The 23207-nt window shown below is 42.8% G+C and overlaps 1 protein-coding gene and 1 long non-coding RNA gene across 3 annotated transcripts in view; one reads left to right on the forward strand and one right to left on the reverse strand.

Moving 5' to 3' along the window:
* POLR3F (RNA polymerase III subunit F) overlaps positions 1 to 18233 on the reverse strand; it is a 95616-nt gene extending 77383 nt beyond the window's left edge. The window contains exons 1-4 of one of the 2 annotated variants that reach the window (XM_026718713.2): positions 18050 to 18233; positions 17401 to 17518; positions 16541 to 16608; positions 13696 to 13763 (exon numbers count right to left, since the gene is read on the reverse strand). In XM_026718713.2, coding sequence (XP_026574498.1) covers positions 13696 to 13763; positions 16541 to 16608; positions 17401 to 17518; positions 18050 to 18123 — 328 coding nt within the window. In that variant the 5' untranslated portion in view covers positions 18124 to 18233. The remainder of the gene's footprint in view (positions 1 to 13695; positions 13764 to 16540; positions 16609 to 17400; positions 17519 to 18049) is intronic. The other variant, XM_087930555.1, reaches the window with a different exon arrangement.
* Positions 18234 to 18277: 44 nt separating this feature from the next.
* The window catches only part of LOC148126267 (uncharacterized), a 28408-nt gene continuing 23478 nt past the window's right edge, over positions 18278 to 23207 (forward strand). The window contains exon 1 of the long non-coding RNA XR_015743033.1: positions 18278 to 18435. This is a non-coding gene — a long non-coding RNA (uncharacterized LOC148126267). The remainder of the gene's footprint in view (positions 18436 to 23207) is intronic.

Below are 23207 nucleotides of genomic sequence, written 5' to 3' on the forward strand. Positions count from 1 at the left end.
TATAAAGAAAATGAATATAAAATGTTTCATAGGTGGCATTTGCCACCAGCAAGAATGGTAAAGTTGTTTCAAAATGTTGGAAATGTAATCAGTTACCGGGTTCTTATTACTATATGTGGTGGACATGTCCAAAGGCAAAAAAATAATTGGATAAAAACACGGATATGGCTAGGAGAAATGGCAAAACAACAAATAGACATAAAACCAGAATTGTTTCTATTGGGCATCTTACCAGAAAATTATAATAAAGGAAATACATACTTAATTTTACATGTTTTAAACATCAGTGAGAATTATAAATGCACAAAATTGGAAAAATGAAGAAATTCCTACACAGGAAAATGTAATAAAGAAAATATTAGAATGTGCTGAGATGGATAGATTAACAATGAAAATTAAGGATAAGGAGGAAACAGAATACTTTTTAATATGGGAGACATTTTATCAGTGGCTAGAAAATAGAAGCAGAAGTTAGAAATTTAAAATTGAAAAGAATGTATAATTAAATAATGTAAGGTAAGGATACACAAATATTAATATGTTTTGATAATTGTTATAAATAGCATCATTAATTTTTTGTTGTCTTTATTCAAAATCAATTGTAACCAGACAGCATACTGTCAATGTGGAGTACGCAAAGCTCTGGAACAGGCACAAAAAAGTTTTTTTAAAAAAAGACAGGTGGATAAGAAACGAGTTACACAAAAGATGTTTAAAGTAAAGTATATTTATTAACAAAATATCTAAACCTAACAATACCTAATAAAAATTGGGTCCGAAATATTTTGGTTCTTTTACTATAATAGGAGTCATCAACCCAGTCATAGTCAGGTTATAGTTACCAAGGGATTTTAAATGGATACATCCAGTGTTTCATTGTAGCTTATTGAAACCTGTTCAAGGATCAAGAATGAGACCAATTGGAAAAACTGCTCCAGTTCCAATTTTAGTGAAGGGAGAAAGGCATTATGAAATTGAAGAAATCCTTGATTCTATATATTGCCGGGGAAAGTTGCAGTATCTAATAAAATGGAAAGGATACCCTTTAGGGGAGGCACAATGGGTGTCAACTATAAATGTTAGAGCAGATAAGCTAATAAGAAAAGTCCATTCAAAATACCCTAACCAGCCACGATAAGGGAAGGGAAATTGAGTTTGTGATAGTAAACGATGTACATATATGTTTATCTTATTTTTCAGATCCATTCTTCTATTGAGGGGGCAGCATGTCAAGAGTGAAAGATTAGCAGCTATGTGCTTCTTTGTTTTCATCTTGCCATTAAGAGTAAGAGGGGTTGTTACTCTGAAATGGGCAAGTTAGAGAAACGAAACCTCTCCAGTTCCATGGAAGCCTACTGAGACTGAGAATCTAGCAGTCGTGAAAATGATAGCAGACAGTTTCCATAACAAAGAGAACGTGTTTCCTTGAGCTATGTGAATATGGTAGGGATTTGGCTGGTAAAGACATTGTTATATACTTTGGTCAGATGCTTTGAGGTTTCAGAATTAGTTTTACTTTGCCATCACCGTGCCTTGTATTCAATAAATAATAAAATTTTCAGAAAGGAAAGAATCCTGGACTTTTATTTGGATAGTCGAGCTGGAGGTTGACACTATGGTTCCGATGCAGCTGGCAGTTATGATCTTGGAACCACTGAACAAAATCTTTAAAAATTCCTGGAGCACAGTGGAACTGCCAGAGGACTGGAAAAGAGGTGACAGGGTTCCAATTTTCAAAAAAAGGGACAAGAGTGGAACCAGGAAACTACAGCCCTATCAGTTTGACACCAATACCTAGGAAAATCCTGGCAAAGATAATCAAATAGCTGATTGTGAGCACATAGAAATGAAAAAGATAATAGAAGCTAGCATGGATTTGTTGAAAGCCAATTATGCCAAACAAACCTTATTGCCATCTTTGACAAAGTGACTGAATTAGTGGCTCAGGGAAATGCTATGGATATATTGTACTTGGACTTCATTAAGGCATTTGACAAAGTAATCAACAGCCTACTTTTTGGTAAGATAGAACAATGTGGGCTAGGCAATGGCACCACAAGGTGGATTTGTAGTTAGCTGGCTAACCATATTCAATGTGTAGTCCTCAATGGAACTACATCTACGTGGAGGGAAGTATGTAGTGCCATTCCTCAAAGTTCTATCTTGTGTCCAGTGTTCTTTCAACATCTTTATAAATGATCTAGATTAGGGGATAGAAGAATTTGCTTAGGACACCAAGCTGGGAGAATTGCAAGTACCTGTAAAACAGACTCCATATTCTGAAAGATCTTGCCAGGCTACAGAAATGGGCCTTATCCAAATAACTGCAGTTCTGTGGTGAGAAAAGTAAGATCTTGCACGCTGAGTCCTTGGCTCAACAGTAGTAACTGTGAGAGGGGTGGATCTAAGTGTCCTGGTGGACCACCACTTAAATATGAGCCAGCAATGTGATATGATTGCCAGAAAAGCTAATGCAGTCCTAGGCTGCATCAAGATTAAGAGATGTGATGGTATCACTCTATACTGCACTAATGAGGCCACGCTTGGAAAACTGCATCCAGTTCTGGTCACCATGATACCAAACAGATGATGATATCCTAGAAATAGCACAGAGCAGAGCAACAAAGACAATGAGGACTCTGGAGACTAAAACGTATGGGAACTTGGTATGTTTAGTCTAACACAGAGATGGATTGGGGTGACCTTTCTTCCAGTACTTAAGAAGCAGTCATAGAGATGACATTGACTTATTCTCCAAAGCACCTGAGAACAGGACAAAAAAAATGGTTGGAAAATCATCCTACCTGGAACTAAGAAGTAATTTCCTAATAGTGGAAACAGTTAATTGATTGAGCTGTGGGTGCTCCATCGCTGGCAGTTTTCAAGAAAAGATTGGACATTCACTTGTCCGAGATGGTATAAGTTCCCAAACTTTTTCAGTCCACCATCCCCTTAGTGCTACAAACTCATCCTCAGTGCCCCCCACCCAGGGGTGGGATTCAAATTTCTTAACAACTGGTTCTGTGGGTGTGGCCTAATTTGTGGGTGTCGCTCAGTCATGTGACTGGCTGGGGGTGGCTTTGTGGTCATGTGACTGGATGGGCATGGTTTGGTGGTCATGTGACTGGGTGAGTGTGGCCAGGTGGCCATGTGACTGGCAAACCAAATATAAGGGGTCCTCGTTTAATGGCCGGTTGCTTTGTAAGTGTTCTAATTTATGACTGACCTCCCCAGAGCTACTTGACCTGTTTTTGTTGTTTTGAAGCCATGCGCACGCACGTGCACACGCACACACACACCCCTTCTAACTCTGCTGGAGCAGGTGGTTGGACTAGATATCTCATTCACTTTCTCCTCCCTCCCTTTCTTTCTCTTTCTTTCCCCCCCCCCTCTCTTTCCCTTTCACTTTCCTTCTCTTTCTCTCTCTCTTTCTCTAGTTCCCTCTCTCTCTGTCCTTTCCTTAATCTATCTACCTATTTTCTGCCCAGGCAGCGTGGCCTAATCTGTCAAAGGCCTGGGCTAATCCTGCATCAACCCGTTTCCCCTTTCAGAAGCCCCGGCCCTTAATCTCCCCATTTCCTCCCCCACGACTGCCTCTTTCGTCATCCCACGGCCGTGACTTTACCTTCCTCCCATGGCTGGCTGCTAGGGAAGGCAAGCCAGGGCTGAGACATTGTTGTCGCTGGGGTCCCCACCAGCCCACGTCACGAATGCTGCAGCTGCTGTGTATTTTTTTTAGTGCGGCTGGACTGCAGCCATACCAAAAAAACACGCATTGGGTGGAGGTTTTTTGCAGCTAAAATTACCGACCTCTGGCTTTGTTCTGCTTCTCCAACGCGCCGCTGAGGCTACATTCTAGGCGCCGGTCCACCCCATTGAGCCCACTGCACCGGAGGAACTTGCCCAAGCAAGTCTGAGAGGAGTGGTGCAGCAGTCAATGGAGTGAGCCTGCTAGAACGCAGGGGCGGTGGCACGTTGAAGAAGCAGAGCAAAGCCAGAGGTTGGTAATTTTAGCTGCAAAAAGACTCCAGATGCCGCATGTTTTTTTTTTGGTGTGGCTGGACTCCAGCTGCACTGAAAAAAAAACACATGGCATCTGGATGCTTTTTGCAGCGAAAATTACCGACCTCCGGCTTTGCTTGCTCCATTTCTCCAACATGCTGCTGTGGCTGTCAGCGATTGTGTGCGACGTCGCGTATGCACAATAAGGACTGACTGGGCAGGGAACAGAGGAGTGGTCGGAGAGGAGTGGGGTCAGCCAGGGGCCTGTTTTACCAGTTCCTCAAACTACCGGGAATGGTAACGAACAGGTAGAATCCCACCCCTGAATTGCACCTTGCGAGGGGCCCATCTCCAGCGCCTGCCCTTGCCTCTTAGCGCCCCCCTAAGGTATCCCACTGCCCCAGGGGGCGGTACCACCAACTTTGGGAACCACTGGGCTGGAGGGAGAAACAAGAGGATGTCTAGCAACCCTCCACAAGAGAAGCCCCCCCCCCCACTACATGATGTAGTTGACTTCCTACAACTGCTAGAGGTCAGATTTGAGGAGGGAGAGGAGGACCCGTATGTGGAAGATGAGCTCAGCAACCTAAAGTAGGGAAGGTAGCCTATCAAGGAACGCATCCGTGAATTCAGGAGAATCAGTGGGAAGATATCCCTTTTGCCTGAGCGGATGCTGGTTCATTTTTTCAGAACCAGCCTGGACAAGCAAATTAGCAAAGTAACTGCCTCCTCAAATCTGACATCCCAAACTGACTCTCTGAGTGGTTGTGAGTGGCCATAAAAGTTGACGTACTAATGATACAAGAAAGCCATTGGGAGCCAAAGAGAGAGGGAAGGCAGATTAGAGATCACCCAGCCAGTGGGATACTGCAGCACCACAACCAGCCCCAAAACCAGCCCTCTCATGAAGTCCATTTAAAGTTACCAAAGTGAGGGAGTAGGGCATATAGCAAGGGCGTGTACAACCTCAGACCTGAAACCAAGTCTGGAACCAACCCCCGGAGCATGGCCAGAACGAGGCCCCAGACATGCTACGAAGGCATCCCAGATGTCCCTACAGGCGGCAGAGGTCCCTCCCCACCCAGCTGAAGGGGGGGCAACCCCAGGCAACAGTGATCAGTTGCCAGAATCTTATGACAGCAAGGATGAAGGCGAAAATGACCCAATGGTGAGTGGACCGGTTCCTCCTTTCATCTTCCCAATAAGGTTCATGGCCCCAAAAGCAGGAATTCAGGGGACTTTCCAAGCCCTAATAGATTCAGGCTGCATTAGGTGCCTGATCAACCTAACCACAGTCCTGAAACTGGGGATCAGAGCGAAAAAAGCTGACCCACCCAATCCGGTTCGAACAAGTAGATGGCTCCCTGTTGGGAGGAGCCTATGCCACTCACTTAACCAAACCAGTGAGACTAGAGCTAGCAGATCAGTGGGAAACCATTCAATTCGTAGTGGCTCCCAAAAGACAGATGCAGTCATACTGGGGCCTTCCTGGCTAGACAAGTGGGGCCCGACCATCTGATGGCAAGGGAGTAGCCACAGACTGAGGATAGTGAAGGGACCCCAACCCCTTCCTCACCAGCAAATAGAAGCACCGCTCACACAGAGAACCCTTCCAGAGGGTTCACCAAAACAACTGGCAGCCACCTCCGACAAAACCCCAGAGGTTGGACAGATCCCAAGAGAATATCAAGACCTCGCTAAAATATTCAGTGAGACTGAGTGTGACAACCTACCTCCCCACTGTGAGTCAAACTGTGCCATAGAAATCATTCCTGTGGCAAAACTACCAAAACCCAAAATGTACGCCATGATGCCCCAGGAAATGTAAGAAATGCGCAAATATATAGACAAAAACTTATCAAGAGGGTTCATCAAGCCAGCCAAACCACGGGTTGCAGCCTGTTCAAAAAAAAAAAGATGGAACTAGAGCAATCAATGGACTATGCATACACAAACTATACCCCCTCCCGCTCATGAAGGACATGCTATCCCACCTGGCCAAAGGGAAGTTCTTTACCAAATTAGATCTCAGAGAAGCATACTATCGAATCTGGATCAGGGAGGGAGGTGAATGGAAAACAGCGTTCAACTGCCCTCTAGAGAGCTTTTAATTCAAGGTCATGCCTTTTGGATTACAGGGGACCCAGGCAGTGTTCATGCAGTGAATAAACAAGGTGCCACACGAACATCTTTATAAGGGGGTTCTTGTCTACTTGGGTGCCATTCTCATCTACACTGAGATGATGGACGACCACATACCCCTAGTCCACCAGGTACTAGAAAAACTTCTAGCAGCAAACCTGTATGTCAAGCTGTCAAAATTCGAATTTCACCGCACACAGTTGGACTACCTGGGCTACCGAGTCTCCAATGAGGGCATAGAGATGGACCCAGCCAAACTACAAGCCGTTCTGGGCTGGCAGCCCCCTCGTACCCACAGACAGCTTCAAAGCTTCTTGGAGTTCGCAAACTTCTACTGACAATTCATCTCCTCCTTCGCAAGGATCGCCAAACCCATGATGGACCTCCTAAAGACAGGGGGTCCAGAAACGAAACCCTGCCTGGGACAACCCCTACAGTGGGACCTAATCTGCCAAAAAGCATTTGAAACACTGAAAGAACTGTTTGCAAAAGTACCAGTGCTGAAGCATCCTGACCCCGAACAACCCTTCGTCATTCAAGCAGATGCCAGTGACGTGGCAGTGGGAGCAGTGTTACTTCAAAGAAACAACCAAGGAAGCCTACAGCCCTCCGCCTACACCTCCCGCAAGCTCACGGATACAGAGAGACAATGGGCTGCATGGGGAAGAGAGAATTTCGCAGTGAGATGGGCACTGCAAACCTTGCACTACCTGCTGGAAGGGGGGCAGAGACCATTCGAAGTCTGGACTGACAATAAAAACCTGGAAGCCCTTAGGACCACACAAAAACTATCACCCAAACAAATCCGATGGGCTCAATACTTCAACTGATTCGACTTCATGCTAAAACACATCCCAGGGGGGAGGAACTTTCTGGCTGATGCCCTCTCCTGCATGCCCCAGTACAAATGCGAAAGGGAAGAGGTCACAAACGGCATCATCCCCCATACCCAAATAACTGCCCAAGTAACCAACAGATGACAACTCCGTGATCGACAAGACCAAACCCGCAGATGACCTAACTACAAAACTCAAAACCAAACTGCTAGCAGACCCCTGGTTCCGTGACAATCAAGACACCTTGATAAAAAGAGATAACCTGGTGTGGAAGGGGACAAAACTCTACGTCCCTGAATCCCTACGCACCCTAGTTTTTCAGAGGAGCCACGATGCCAAACCGGCAGGCCACTTTGGGTTCTTAAAGATTTACACTTGGCTCGCAGGCAGTTCTGGTGGCCTGGCATAAAGAAAGACTGGACAGTTATGTGAAAAGTTGCACCATCTGTGTCGCAATGAAAAAACGACCAGGAAAACCCCCTGGAATGCTACAAACGGTAGCAGAGTCAACGAGGCCGTGGGAGGAGATTGCAATGGACTTCATAGTGGAGTTGCCGAAAAGTGGGGGAAATGGAATGATCTGGACTGTAAAAGACTTATTTTCCAAACAGGCGCATTTCATACCTTGCAGCGGACTACCCTCAGCCTGCCAGTTAGCCAAGCTGTCCTGAAGCACATCTACCGCCTGCATGGAGTACCATGGAGAATTATCTCAGACAGAGGGGTCCAACTCATAGCCAAATTTTGGAGGGAGTTCCTGCGGTCTATTGGGTCATCCCAGGGTCTTAGCTCGGCCTTTCATCCAAGCACCAATGGGGGAGATTGAACACCATGGTAGAGCAGTATCTGAGGTGCTACGTAAATTATCAGCAATCCAATTGGGCGGACCTCCTGCCTTTCACGGAGGTCGCGTAAAATAATGCTGCTCACAGTAACACGGGACTAACCCCCTTCAAGGTAGTGAGCAGCATAGACTTCGTCCAAATGCCTGAGTATCCAAGGAACCCCCCGTTCCTTAGTCAGGCTGACCGATTGGATGTCAATGCTGAAAGCAACTTGGGAGAATGTCAAAAAAACACTGACAAAAGCAGCACAGACCTATAAGAGACAGGCAAACACCAAACCCTGCAACGACCATTCCAGTTGGGGAGAATGTCTATCTCTCCACCAAATATCTGAGGTTAAGATTCCCTAGCAAGAAATTGGGGCCAAAGTTCATGGGATCATTCCCCATAGTAAAGATCATGAACCCAGTCATGGTGCAAACTGAAGTTGCCCCGATTGTTAGGGAAAATACACCTGGTATTCCATAGTAGCCTTTAAAAACCCATGGTCAGATCAGCGCTGAGGCCTCTACCTCATGAGCTCCCAGATCCCGTGGTCATAGGAGGCCAAACCCATTATGAGGTGCAGCGAATCCTCAATTTGAGGTGGCACAGGAGACAACTCCAATATTTAATCAAGTGGAAGGGCTACCTTATCAGAGGCATCATGGGTAAAGAGTAGGAATGTCCAAGCCAATAGCCTTGTAGCAAGGTTCCATGCAGAAAAATCCAACCAAACCTGGGGGAGGGTTGTGAGCATAAGCTTCCATATCCACAATCCATTTGATTTTGTGTGTGTTATACAAGTCACCTTCAAAAAATGAGGGGAGCCAAATGTCAACTCATAAAACATTTTGTATAGATGTTTTATAGTTGATAACAGAAAGAAGGGGGGGAGTTTCAAAGAGCTGGTGGCAGTGTGGAATCGAAAGTACATTCCATTAATATTTTCTTCAAACACTGATTAATGACTGAAGCTTCTGCCGTGCAAAAATCTAATTGGAGAGCATGATTGATGACTCTTGGCTATGGACGTTTTTCATTGGATGATACATTCAGAGGGGTGGGGTGGGGAAAGCAGGATGAAGAGTGACAAGTGAATTACGTATCTCAGAGTTGGCTACGCCCAGGTAAATGCCGGACGTAGAATGTTACGTTCAAATAAATCTTTTTTAGTTTTGACAGTGTAGCTCAAGGCACATGATTTAATTGGAGTAACTGCCGGAATCCTGACATATGAAAGCTGGGTTGTGAGTAAGGAGACTACATCAACCCATGAAGTTCGAGAAATTTTGGTGGCCAGGAATGAAAAGGACATAGAGCAGTCGTCACCAACCAGGGGACCACTGGTGGTCCGTGAGAAAATTTGGGTGATTCGCAGAGAAATGTCACCCGCAAAGCACCTCCCCCCCCAAAGCAATTAATCCAGATTATGCAGGAACACAAGGTTTGCATCACTTGCATTGAGAACAACACGAGGTGGTGAGGGGAGGGGGGAAAGAATGGAGGGGGAACTGGTCCCATTCGCCCATGCGCCTTCCCTGGCCACCAGGCTGCTTTCAACGTTTTTCTTCTGCTTTTGGCTGCACGCAAGGAAAGCAGCAAAAAGTCTTTCTTTCTCTCCTTCAAACTCCACCAGAAATGAGTTTTTGGGACCCTGCAAGGCAAGGCACCCTGCTCCAAGAGGCTGCACTGGTGCAACAAGTCTCCAAAGACTCATTTCTGGCGGAGTTTGCGGGAGAGAAAGACTTCTGCTGCTTTCCTTGCATGAAGCCAAAAGTCTCTCTCTCTCTCCCCCTGAGAACGGAGCTGGAGACTGTGATCCCAAATAAAGATTGATTGATTGGTAGGAAAACAGGGTGGGAAATTTTCCTGCAGACTTTTTTGGGGATTTTCCCAGGTCTCTGGTCTGCGGGATTTATAATTATGAGTTTGGTGGTCCTTGAGGTCCGAAAGGTTGGTGACCCCTGTCATAGAGCGCTATCTAAAAAGTTGCGCGGTATGTGTAGCTATGACAAAAAGGGCTGGGAAGAGTTCAAGTTTGCTGCAGTAGTGGGGCCAACCTGGCCTTGGGAGGAGATAGCGATGGACTTCATAGTCAAATTTCCAGAAAATGGAGGGAATACTGTCATAGGACGGCAGGGTGGATAAAAATTGATTTAAAAAAACAATTTTTTTATTTAAATCAGATTTTTTTTTATTTTTATCGAATTTATTTTAATAAAATGCTTTTGGAGTAAAAATCTATCTAAAGATAGTTTTCTATTTAAGATACATTAATAATTTAGTTTATTCAGCATGAAATAGAATTCTTAATTAGTAGCATGAGGCTGTATAGTCTGCAACATTTACATTTTTGGTAAACTCATTCAATGAATCCAAGCTCTGCAATCTAAACAGGAAACCTTCTTTTTGTTTGCAAGTAATATTAAAGATTCTAATTACCAGCAAGAATGAGTCCTTACCATTTAAAGAGTACCTGTAATTTCAGATCCATCATGGCAGAGACTTTTAGAGGGCATCCACTCAGCTGCTGCCTGCCACATCCCTCACCTTGTTGTATCACTGCCTCATCACCAGCCATCCCATTAAAGTGAATGGGACTGTTGGTGAGTCAACAGCGGGTCAAAGGAGGAGCTGGTGCGGGACAAAGATGACAGTTGCTCTTTAAAAATTATGATTTAAATCAAGTTGATTTAAATCAAATCCATCCTGATGGACGGTGATTGATCTCTTCTCTAAGCCAGATTTCAGATTTGTAGCCTGCCCAAGCCTTCAGCCCAGAGACTAGCCAAGATGTTTCTGCAGCACATCTATTGACTGCATGGAGTGCTGAAGTGCATCACCTCAGAGGGGTGCAATTTTCAGCTAAGTTCTGGTGGGAATTCATAAAACTAATAGGGTCCTCTCGGGGCTTAGTTCTGAATTTCATCCGAGCACGAATGAAGCTGCAGAACGAGCCAGCACAATAGTAGAGCAGTACCTACATTGCTATGTCAACTATCAGCAATCAAATTGGGCAGAACTCCTACCATTTGCTAAGGTTGCCTACAACAATGCAGTGCAGAGCAGCACTGGACTCGCCCCATTTAAAATAGCCACAGGAGTGGAGTTTGTGCCTATGCCAGAATACCCAAGAGAGCCTCCCTCATCGGTGTCCCTAACAGAATGAGTAGGTTATCTTCAAAATGCATGGGAAAATGTAAAAAAAAAAAAAGACCCTAGCTAAAGCAACAGAGAATCAAAAAAAGGCAAGTGGATAAAAACGAATTCCCCAAGGGGAATTCCACATAGGGGATAAGATGTATCTGTCTACAAAATACCTAAAACTGAGACTGCCTTGTAAAAAATTAGGGCCCAAAAACATAGGGCCCTTCCCAATAGTGAAGGTCATTAACCCAGTTATAATAGAATTAAAGCTACCCAGAAAACTGGGTAAAATACACCTGGTATTCCATTGTAGCTTGTTAAAGCCAGCCAAGGATTAAGTTAAGGCCAGTCAAGAGAGAGGAGGTCCAGGACCAATAATAGAGGAAGATGAAAAGCATTATGAAGTTAAAATAATTCTAGATTCTAGACTTTACAAAGGGAAAGTACAACACTTGGTGCAGTGGAAGGGTTATCCAATGTCAGAAGTGAGGTGGATTAAAGCCTTAATATTAAAGCAGATCACCTAATAAATAGATTCCATGCAAAATACCCTCAGAAGTCAGGGATCCTCTCAGTTAAGGGATAAGGAACTTCAATGCTATTAATATGCATTTGCTATTTTTCAGATTTCTCCTGTTTTAAAAAGGGGGCTGTCAAACTTTAAAATGTGCTCATGCTACTTTCACTTTTACTGCTCTCAGCTTGCCAATGAACTGGGGGGGGGGGAGAACGGTGGAATTAGAATGTGGATTGTAATAACCAAGACAAGGGTCTTCAAACTTGGCAAGTTTAAAACTTATGGACTTCAACTCCCAGAATTCCGGAGTTAACATGACTGGAGGAGGAATTCTGGAAGTTGGAAGTCCACTGGTCTTAAAGCTGTCAAGTTTGAAGACCCCTGCATAATGCAATCAGACCGTGAGAACCAACGTCACTTCAGCAACTGTTTGCCAGACTTGCAAGACATCTCCTCATGACAATATTATGACAATTAATTGGACAATGTGACCCAAGAAATAGTCAAAGCTGGTTTTGCTTTCATACTATGCTGAAATGATGTACTCAATAAAGCTTTGCATTAAGAAATTGGATCGTCTCATCAGTGCTTACTGGATTGGGTTCATCAGTCAGAACCTTGACATCAATGACCTTTGGCAGATCACAGATAAAAGCTGTGACCATCCCAGCCATGCCCCTCCCCCCTCCCCCGGAGGACAACCATAATGCTGATGAGGCCCACAATGAAATTGAATTTGATACTTCTGGTCTAAATACTATTGCTACATAGATCCAATGACTCACAGAAAGGCTGCTTTAAGACTTCTGTATAAAGAGCTTCCGGTTAGGCTCCCTTGGCGACGGACCAAAATCTTGGAAGTCCGCAGTTTCGGTCTGTGCTCGCCGCTGGAGGGCCCCGATCTACCTGATTTGGGGCCGAAGCCACCCAGTAGAAGTGGCAGAGAAAGGGGAGAACGCCAGCTGAGTTGAGGGGAGCCGCATTCCCCCTCCTTGGTGAGGCATAAAACTCCTCTCTGAAGGCAGATGCAGAGGTGGCCAAAATGGCCATTACAAAGAGGAAGATCTGACCGGACAAGAATCATGCAGGAGCAGAGAAGACAGCTTGGGTGACTGGGCTAAGCAGGATTAACATCTGAACACAAACAACCCTGGAGCTAAAATACTTAAGAATTCTTTGGAAAAGTCTTTTAAAGCTGCGACCTTTCACGCCCTGACAGCTGCCGTGCCCCTGCCCAACTTCTGTATCTGCTTGCATCCACTGGGTGCAAGGCTCATCACGTTGGTGCTGCCGCTCGCAGGACATGGCAAGGCACAGCACACCAAGCAGCATCCTGCCGTCAGCAGCAGCACCATTGAAACAAGCCCTTCAGTGTTCAGCTGCCAGTGGCAGCACCAGAGCAATGAGCCACATGGCATCTGGCCATGAGCAGCTGCAGAAGTCAGACAGCAGCAAGACAGGTGTTGGGGCATATGTGTGGCTGAGTGGTATTAAGGTAAGCAGACAAGATATCCCCCCAAAATAAGACCTGTTGCTTATTTTGGGGGCCCAAAAGAAAATAAGACGGGGAACAATTGGGAACTAATAATCACAAGTATCTCAATCACTTTTTATCTAGACTCGACCCAGTTTTATGCAACTACAATTCTGAAATTGTTCCAAAGGACAAATGCAGGTCTTGACCACCAAAGGTGATGTCACAGAAGGACTGGCCAAACCAGGAGGAGAAATCAAGCAGGGAATTAGTCTCTACACAGGCCCAAGAGGGCAAGGTCCAAAACCCTCCCCCAAATGCCATTAAACCTTATTTAGTGTGGCCTGGGTGGAAACCACCAGTCTGAGAAGTTTCTGATATTATGAGCAACAAAATAGCTAATTGAACTCTTCATGTGGGGATCTGGTTGTTTGCAACAGACATGTTCCCTGCTCTGGGATGGAATAATACCAAACAAACAGCTACCAAGGCAACTAAATATTCAATACATTTTCTACAAATTAAGAAATGATAGAAATAACTGTTAATTTTTGATATTTCTTTTTTCCTCCTAGTCCTTGATCACAAACGTATGAAAATGAATTTGTCCAGACTTCCTTTTATATCTATTCAGCAAGCAATCAGTAATTTTCTCATACTTTTAGAATTCCATTATATTGAAGAACAGTATAGCTATTGCACTTCACAAAGAAACAGTAAAGCAGGACACCAGATAAACCAGACACAGACCTTTATCTCCTGCATCCTCTATAATCTGATATACCAGTTTCTCCTGATTGTCAGATCCCTTCATTTTGCTGCAAGAAAAAATAATGTAAAGTGAACATATTTTCATTTTTCAAAGATCAAAAAACTTTGGTAAACATGGAGAACAGATAGAAGGGAAGCATTCCTTCCTGAAACTCAAGAAAAAACTAATCTTGAATAATTATAACCACTGGAATCCTCTCAGCGAAATGAGATCACTTGGCTTCCTGATCTCTCACACATCAGCTCACATGTATTCCGTCCTACCAGTAGCACATTTTTTAGGGCAAAATGGTTCAAAGCTTTCAACAAAGTAGCTTATACTACAAAAGCAGGGGTGGGATTCCAATTTTTTAACAACCAGTTCTGTGGGCATGGCTTAATTTGTGGGTGGTCATGTGACTGGGTGGGTGTGGCCAGATGGCCATGTGACTGGCAAACCAAATACAAGTGGTCCTCGCTTAATGGCCAGTTGCTTAGCAAGTATTCTAATTTATGACTGACCTCCCCAGAGCTACTTGACCTGTTTTGGGAATTTTGACAGCCATGCACACGCGCACACACACACACACTTCTAACCGTGCTATTCTATGATTCTGTAAGGATCTTCTGCTGGAGCTTGGAGTTTGGTGGTCCCTGAGGTCCAAAAGATTGGTGAACCCTGCTCTGCACTACATCCTGCAACACCTTGAATCTCCCAATACCTACGCAAAGATCCTCTTTGTAGACTTCAGTTCAGCATTCAATACCATCATTCCAGACATTATTCTAACTAAATTAAACCAGCTAGCGGTACCTGAACACATTTGTAAGTGGATCATAAGCTTCCTAAAGCAGGAAGCAGTAGGTGAAGCTAGGCAGAATCACATCTGATACCTGTACAATTAGCACAGCCCCCCCACCCCCACCCAAGGCTGTGTGCTTTTTCCACTTCTCTTCTTCGTATATACCAATGACGGCATCTCAAACGATCCATCTGTTGAAATACTGAAGTTTGCAGATACAGCAGTGATTGGTCTCATTTGAGACGACAAATCTGCAGACAGGAGGTTGTTCAACATGCCTAGTGGTGTAACCGGAACAATCTGGAACTGAACACACTCAAAACCATAGAAATGGTGGTAGGCTTTAGAAGAAACCCTCCCATACTACCACCTCTTACAATACTAGACAACACAGTATCAACAGTAGATACCTTCAAATTTCTAGGTTCTTTCATTTCACAAGACCTAAAATGGACACCTAACATCAAAAATGTCCTCAAAAAAGCACAACAAAGAATGTTCTTTCTGCTCCAACTCAGAAAACCCAAACTGCCCAAGGAGCTGCTGATACAATTCTACAGACGAATTATACTGAGTCTGTCATCTGCACCTCTATAACTGTCCTGTTGGGTTTGGTTCTGCAACCCAACAGACACAGACTTCAGAGGATAATTAGGACTGCAGAAAAAAAAATTACTACCAACCTGCCTTCAATCAAGGACCTGTATACTACACGAGTCAAAAAGAGGGCTGTGAAAATATTTACAGACCCCTCACATCCCGGACATAAATTGCTTCAATTCCTACCCTCAAAACGACGCTATAGAGCACAGCACACCAGAACTACTAGACACAAGAACAGTTTTTCCCCGAACACCTACACTCTGCTAAACAAATACTTCCCTCAACACTGTTCAACTATTTACAAAGTCTGCACTATTACTATTAATCTTCTCATCACTCCTTATCACCTATCCCCTCCCACTTGTGACTGTAGGACTGTAAGTTTGTTGCTTGTATCCTTCACAATTTATATTGACTGTTTTCTAGAATGATTTGTTTGCTTATTGTACCCAATGACTATTATTTAAGTGTTGTACCTTATGATTCTTGACTCTTGACGAATGTATCTTTTATGTACACTGAGAGCATATGCACCAAGACAAATTCCTTGTCTCCAATCACACTTGGCAAATAAAGAATTCTATTCTATTCTCTCACTTGATCTTGACTGTATCCCTCTGTTAATGCAATTTAGGATTGCATTGGCTTTTTTGGCTGTGGTCACACAGTTAGTTCATATTTAATTGGTTGTCCACTAACACTCCAATATTACTGCTCTTAAGCCTGGTTTTTCCCGGTTTATATTCGTACTTTTGGTTTTCTTGCCTAAGTTTAAGACTTTACTTTTTTCTACATTTAATTTCATTTTATTAGATAGGGCCCAGTGTTAAAAGTCTGTCAAGATCCATCTGGATGTTGAGCCTATCTTCTAGGGTATTGGCTATTCTTGAAAGCTTACCATCATTTGCAAATTTGGTAAGTTCCCCTTCTATTCAGTCATCTAGGTCATTTATGAAGATGTTGAAGAGTACTGAGCCTTAAGGTGGAACTTTGTGGTACCCCACTGCTTTCTTCCCTCCATGTAGATGTAGTACCATTGAAGACTACTCATTGAGTATGGTTTGTCAGCTAGTTACAAATCCATCTGATGGTGATGCTATCTATCCCACTTTTTTCTAGCATACTAAGAAGTACGTTGTAGTCAACTTTGTCAAATGCCTTGCTAAAGTCTAAATATATTATGTCCACAGTATTTCACTGGTCTACTAATTTAGTCACTATGTATCAGTGGGGATGGAAAGATTCTCTGGTTCCCTAGATCCCTGGTTCCCTGCCATAACCCTGTAGAAGTTTTGTATACAATTACATGAATTGTTTGTATATGTTTACTTCACTTCTGTCATGTTCTCATCTTATGCTAAATAAATAATTTCTACTGCTTTTTCATACTAAGAAACTGATGAACAATTTTAACAAAAGTGTATAAAAATAATTCATACGTAGCATTCTGAGATTCCTTGATTCTGTAGAGAAGTCCACCACTGCTTCTCAAAAGATCTAGTTGACCCTAAGAGAATATACACAACTTTAAAGCATTTAAACAGATTTCTAATAATATATACATAACAGGAAGCAATATATTTCTTAACTGCCTATCTGTGAGGGAGATGGAAGATTAAGAAATATAAAATATAATAAATAAATAAAGTCTTCAGTCACAAAATTAGTCAAATTCAGTAACCCTGACTCTTATTAGGAATAATTACTTCATCCTTCTTCTGCAAACCAATGAATGGTTTACACTTTTAAGAGATGCAGACATACTGCCTAGAGCTCCTGATTAAAAAGCAGAATATAAAGTAATAAATTCCATACTATAATTGCTTTCAGAGAATTATAACAATACAGATACATATGTTAAAAAGCATAGACTGGCTATAGTTTTCAGTGAGCTTCTATTCATTGGCAAGCTCGTATTCCTATTGTTTCATCTATTGTTTAATTTTTACTTATGCTGTTCCATTTGAAACTAACTTTGAGTAATAGATATGTAAGCAGGAATTAAACAGTTAACATATTATAAAATATTGTCAAAAGAAATTATAATAAAATTAACATGTGGAGTGTTCTTTTTAAATCAAAGGTTTTTTTTCCCCAACAGGATAAAGGACACTAAATTCATAAGGGACATGTTAAGAATCCTAGAATGGCAAGGATGCAGCAATATATGAACTTATAAGGTGATGAAAACTGTAAAATGTATTCTTACTTTAAAATAGTACTCTTACTACATAGAACATAGTTTTTGCAACTGGATAACGTTTTTAACAACAACCACATACAATTCAGAAGCTGTTACCATAGATAGCAGTCTGTTAATGGCCATAGCCCGTTGCTGAGCTTCCATATGAGGCATGTCATTCTGAATTACTTGGTCTGTAATACCATGGGGAAACTGATGGCACAGCTCCATTATCCTGGGCAAAATAGAAGTGGTAAGATAAATACACTTAACTCTAAATTTGTGTACTCTTTTTTTCTTATAAAATTATGAGTCTACTAGTGAGACTATAAAATAAATAAAAACATGTTCCACCCATAAAGAGGCAAATACAAATGAAAAGAAACATAAAAGCATAAAATAAAGTCAGAAAACATGGAAATGAATTATGTAAACTTTGCAGTTTACATGAAAATTAAATTGGCTAAAATCTATATCTAATATCAATTATTTTGCGAATAAAAAGACATTGGCTTCCCAACAATTAGCACTAAAGAAATAGACGCGTGTTCGAAAATTAAAACTTGTTCAACCACTTTGAACAACTTCCCTCAAAATCAAATGTGTCAACACATCTTACATTCATTAATTCCATCCAGGTTTTCTCATTCCTACACGTTAACCCCGCCCCGCGTCCTACTCAACCCCCCATCCCCTCAAGTTCGATCCATACTATCTTTAGGCCTACCAATCAGTAGTTAATTCTCCGTTCCCACTCACATACTACCTGTTTTCGATTTCCAGAGGTTCTGGAGCTTTCAAGTCCGCCATTACAAAACCATTTTTCTTCTCTTCGTTCATATACACTTCCCCACTTTCTCCCCTGAATCCATTCAAATTACGTTACGTATGAATCATCCAAACGCCTCCGTTAAAAGAAGCGGTGTGATAACGTCATTTCAAAGCGCCTGGCAGAACAGACGTAACGGAAATCACCATGGAGACGGATCCCAACAACGCCTTTGTGAATTTTCGCCTGCATAGATGCGTTTGATATTTAAGAGATCGTGATCTATTAAGGAAAGCAAGAAAAAAAGATTAATAAAAAGACCTTTAAAGGGGGAATCAGATGTTTTAATTTGTCGGATATGTATCCTGAAAGTCTTCCTCCAAGTAAGACATTATTTTCTCTATTATAGCAATCTCATAAGAACTATTAAAACCAAAGCCGCCTTTGTTCTCAGTGACGGTGTTGGTTGTCCGTTTGAAATAAAATTATTTTGTGAAAAAAATCCTTTTAACATAGATCACTTTTCATCAAGTAAATAATTCTCATTCTGTGAATTTCTCAGTAAATTCCCATAATGAGTTGATTATTCAGTTGGAAATTGCATTTGTATCATTTTCAAAATTCCATGCTAATGTAAATTTAAAAAATTCTTTTTTTTAAATCGAATCAATATTAACCAGATAATGTCTCTTATTTTAACCTCAATATTAGATACTTGAAAATTAATCTATAAAATACCAAAGTTTAAAGAGGAATAAAGAATCCAGCAAATTCCAGAGCAACTGAATTAATATTTCTTCCTGATAAAGTCGGGTGGGATTCAAATTTCTCAACAACCGGTTCTGTGGGTGTGGCCTAATTTGTGGGTGTGGCTTGGTCATGTGACTGGCTAGGCATGGCTTGTATGTAAATATTATAAATATTTATGTAAATATTGAATTTTTTATTTAAAAAGAGCAACTCTTAAAATCAGGCAAAGCAGGCAGGCAGATTGAGTTGCTCACAGAATCACAGATTCACTTAGAGATCTATGATTCTGCAATCTGCTACCTGAGTCTGCACTGAAAAATAAAAGCTTCAGTCCTAAGGAAGGTTCAGCTCTGCTTTTAGATTAGCTAGAAAGCAAGAAATCCAATGATTTCCTGCTTTCTAGCTAATCTAAATCTTCTGGCAAAGCAGAACAGCTGATGGTCAGGGAAAAATAGGAAAAATAGCAACTTACCAAATGCAGGCAAGTTTGATGGTGCGCATGCCAGGTAAGGCGTGAGTGGGCGGGGAGAGAAGGGGTGGGGCCAGCCGGTGGTGCAAGTTCTCCAAACTGGGCAGAATCATAACTGGTTTATAGAATCCCACCCCTGGATAAAGGTAGAATCCCACCCCTGGATAAAGTACAATACAGACAAGTTCATCTTTTGTTGATTGCATGAGCACATTCTGCTCTTTATTTAGCAGCAGTAAGGATACATTTTTTTCATTCTTCCAAAATATTGTTTTAAGCTGAATCTAGTCAAAAACTTTGGCATTCCCTGCTGGAAATGGTAGTTAATATTATTTCTAAAAGAATTGGAATAAAAATTCTAATAGGAATCAGGAGACCCATTCACAGATAAATTTCATCACAGTTCCCTTGTATAGTGCACTAGTGCCATTTGTGGAGCCAAAACAACCCTAATTACTTTCTTTGTATACAATTTCAGACTCATTGTGGAATGCCATATGAATTCTGTACGGGTGATACAATAGACATTTTCAGTGGAATTTCATTTTGTGTCATAATCTTTCAGTTCCCACCCCCACATAAAATCATAATAACCTAAGAAGACACTTAGGCCAACATGCAATCCTCTACTCTTTGCAGGAACTCAAAACATTCAGGATAGATGATTCCATAGCATTTGACTGAAAATTGCAGTGAGGGAAATTTATTATGTTTCTAGTTAATACTGTATTAATATTATTAAAGAACATTTTTTTGATTATTCAGTTGGAACTTGACCTTTATGTTCAGTTCATTATTCCATGACTTACACTCTAAAGCAGGGGTGTGAAACTCGAATTCATTGAGGGCCGCATTAGGGTGGTGTTTGATCTTGGGGGGCTGGGGTGGGTGTGACCAGGGTGGGCGTGGCTACAGTGGGCATGGCCTACTTGACATCACTTGTGTTAGGGGCACCTGTGGTGGCCCGGGAGGGGCTGGGGGAATCCATTGTCTCCAGCAGAGAAAGGCGAGACCCAGGACAGTACCAAAACCTTTTCCTCCAGAGGAACCTCACTATCCCTCTCAGGCCACATGGAGGACCCCCAGATGGTGGTGCAGGCTGTCCAGAGGGCAGCAAAGGACAAGTGCCCAGCCTGGTCCTCAAGCACCAAGGCACCAGGGACCCCACAACCCAGCCCAGCCCTGCTTCCTGGAGGGTGTACCTGGCTGTACTTACCTCCTCGAGGCGGCTGCTGCTGTTCTCCCTCTCCTTGATCAGGTTGCTCATGATGGTGTGTGCAGGAGGACAAAGTGTCTGGGTCAGAGAGAGGCTCACTTCCTTTCCACATAAGGACACCAGCTTTGTAATCAAAGCATCCGCAGCAATAGGATGGGAAACCACCAGGAGAGGTCAGGAGGAGGAGATAAGGGGATGGCAAAAGGACAGCAGGACTGCTGGTGGGCCAAGTGCTAAGGCAGGACTTCCCTCAGACCCTCTCTCCCTCTCATTATAATCTCCTTCCTTCCCTTCCTTCTTTTTCCTTCCTTCTAATACTCCTTTCTTCTTCCTTCCACTTGTAAGGTCTCAAAAGTTTTCCCGAGCCACTGAGATGCTAAAGAGAGTGAGACTCGAGACAAGTCTTGCAAAACTAATAACTTTTTTTATTCTTTGGCCACAGTAAAAAGTTTGGGTGAATATTATATCCAAAACATACAGACAAAATGCATGTAAGAAATAGCCACACCCTGTATTATATATGCCAATAGAAACAAAGTTGATCCAATCAGAGACAAAAGTTCATTATTCAATGTGGGCAATGTCTTGCCCATGCCCTTCCACCCCTTTCCTCCCTTTTGTTGTGAAAGGATGCTTCCTGTCAATGGTGGACTAGGGGAGCATTTAAAGACTATGAGTTTTGCTGGTCTAATGAGGGTGGGGGAGAAGAGGGGGGGTCAATGGACACTGAGGAGGCTAAGACTGCCATCCCAGTGATAGGAGAGGTAACCATACGCTGGATCAGAGGGATGAAATAGGGGAGGAGGAGGAGGAGATCTCCAAAGCCTAAGATGTAAACTGAATCTGCTATTTAGCCATTAAAGTTAAAGCAATAGCAGTTTCATTAGTTATTATTTCAAGCACAGTCTGTAATTATAAGTCTATTCAACATATAGGAGTTCTATAACCACACATTCCATCTTCTTCCCAGGTGGCTGATCCGAATACCTGAATTACTGTTTTTGGAAGCCACTGATTGTAGATCTGTGGTCTGCTTCCACATGAACAGATACACCCAGCCCGTCACCTTGTTGTATGAACAGTAAGAAAAACAATACACATGCTTCATACCTACGGCTAGGCAATTGCACCAGTGGTGGTATTCAAATAAAGTTGCCACCGGTTCCGTGGGCGTGGCTTGGTGGCCGTGCTTTGCATGCATGCACACACTTTGCGTGCACCCGCACGCCAAACACGCACTTTGCGCAGGCTCAGAGGCATTCTAACTGGCCTCCTGCAAGCCTGCACAATGGTGGTCGCTGTAGCAGCTGCCGCACGGCACTATTCTGCGCCACGCAAAGCAGCTGTGCTTTGAATTCTGGCCATAAAAATGAGTATGGGAGCTCGGATGGGCAGGTGGGCCAACCCCAGAGCAGCGAAGAGAACTGGTTCGGTCTCCACTGTTCATTGCCGCTACCGGTTCTTCAGAACTGGGCAGAACCAGTCGAATACCACCACTGAATTGCACATAGGCAAACTTTCCACATATCCAATATCTCTAGCATGCCAGTTAAGAATTTAATTACCCACATCCATCTATAACCCACCCAGTCTAGGTGCATTTTCAAATGAGTTACTAGGTTATGTCAGGTTAATTCCAAACTGAAAGGTTACATTAAGCAAAGAAAAGACCCTTGCTTGTAATGTGTGGTTTTTCAGATTAATCATTACATTATATTCTCCTCCTATTAGTTCTACCATAAGAAAATTATAACCATTGCATTAAAACATTCTGTATTTAGGGATTATGATATCACTATCTCCTAGGACTACTGGGTTCAAGGCAGGTTGATCCGGTTAAATGCTCCAATTCTTACATATTTAATCTACCTAGTCTTCTACTATAGCTATATCACAAAGTTCTTCACAAACACATACTGGTCCATAATCACAACAATGTTAACAACAACATTCAATGATACAGTTACAATCACAGAACCAACACATGCAGGTGTCTGTAGGGTGCAAAGTTCCACAGTTTCGCTTGAGATCTTCAGATGGAATAACATAGGTCACCACTCAGGCAGGAAAAATCAAAAAGTTGGTACTCCTGCAATGAGAAAAAGAAATCACAAACAAAATGCATTCATACCACCATGACCACATCAGTTTTTGGTAATGTTTATTCTCAACCGGTCTTCTCCAGGAACCACTTTCCACTCTTTAAGTTCATCAACTGGTCCTTTTACACATGTGTAGTGGGTCCACCCTTTGTCTTTTCTTCGGACTGCTGTTTCAGTGGTCAGCAGGACTTGGCAGGACCTGTCCCAGGCTTAGCTAAGTTTTTCCTCACATCAGCTTTTTATCAGGACCCAATCACCAGGCTGGAACTTCTCTGGGATCTTGAAGACACCAACGGTTCTGCCACGGCACGAGGAGGTTTTGGTGTGCTGGCCATGGACACAGAGGCCCCAGAAGTAGCACAATCCCTGATGGGCCCTGGTCTTCTTCAGGCATCTTCACATAGCTTGTTGTCCAGCCCATTGGCCAAGACCTGGCTATACTTGACGTCTTTGACGTCCTTCTGCCTGTTGAGGAACAAGTCGGGGATCTTGTGGTGATGACCCGCTCGACCTCATCTTCTGAGCTCCCCAGCCCATTTGGTCAGGTTGATGTCTGCTTTCTGCAACACCAGTCATGCCTGCTTCTAGACTGAGAGCTGCTACTTATAATCATTGTGC

This window comes from Pseudonaja textilis, chromosome 3 (assembly GCF_049901715.1).
Source record: "Pseudonaja textilis isolate UNSWEBS1 chromosome 3, rPseTex1.2, whole genome shotgun sequence".
NCBI classification, from domain to species: domain Eukaryota; kingdom Metazoa; phylum Chordata; class Lepidosauria; order Squamata; family Elapidae; genus Pseudonaja; species Pseudonaja textilis.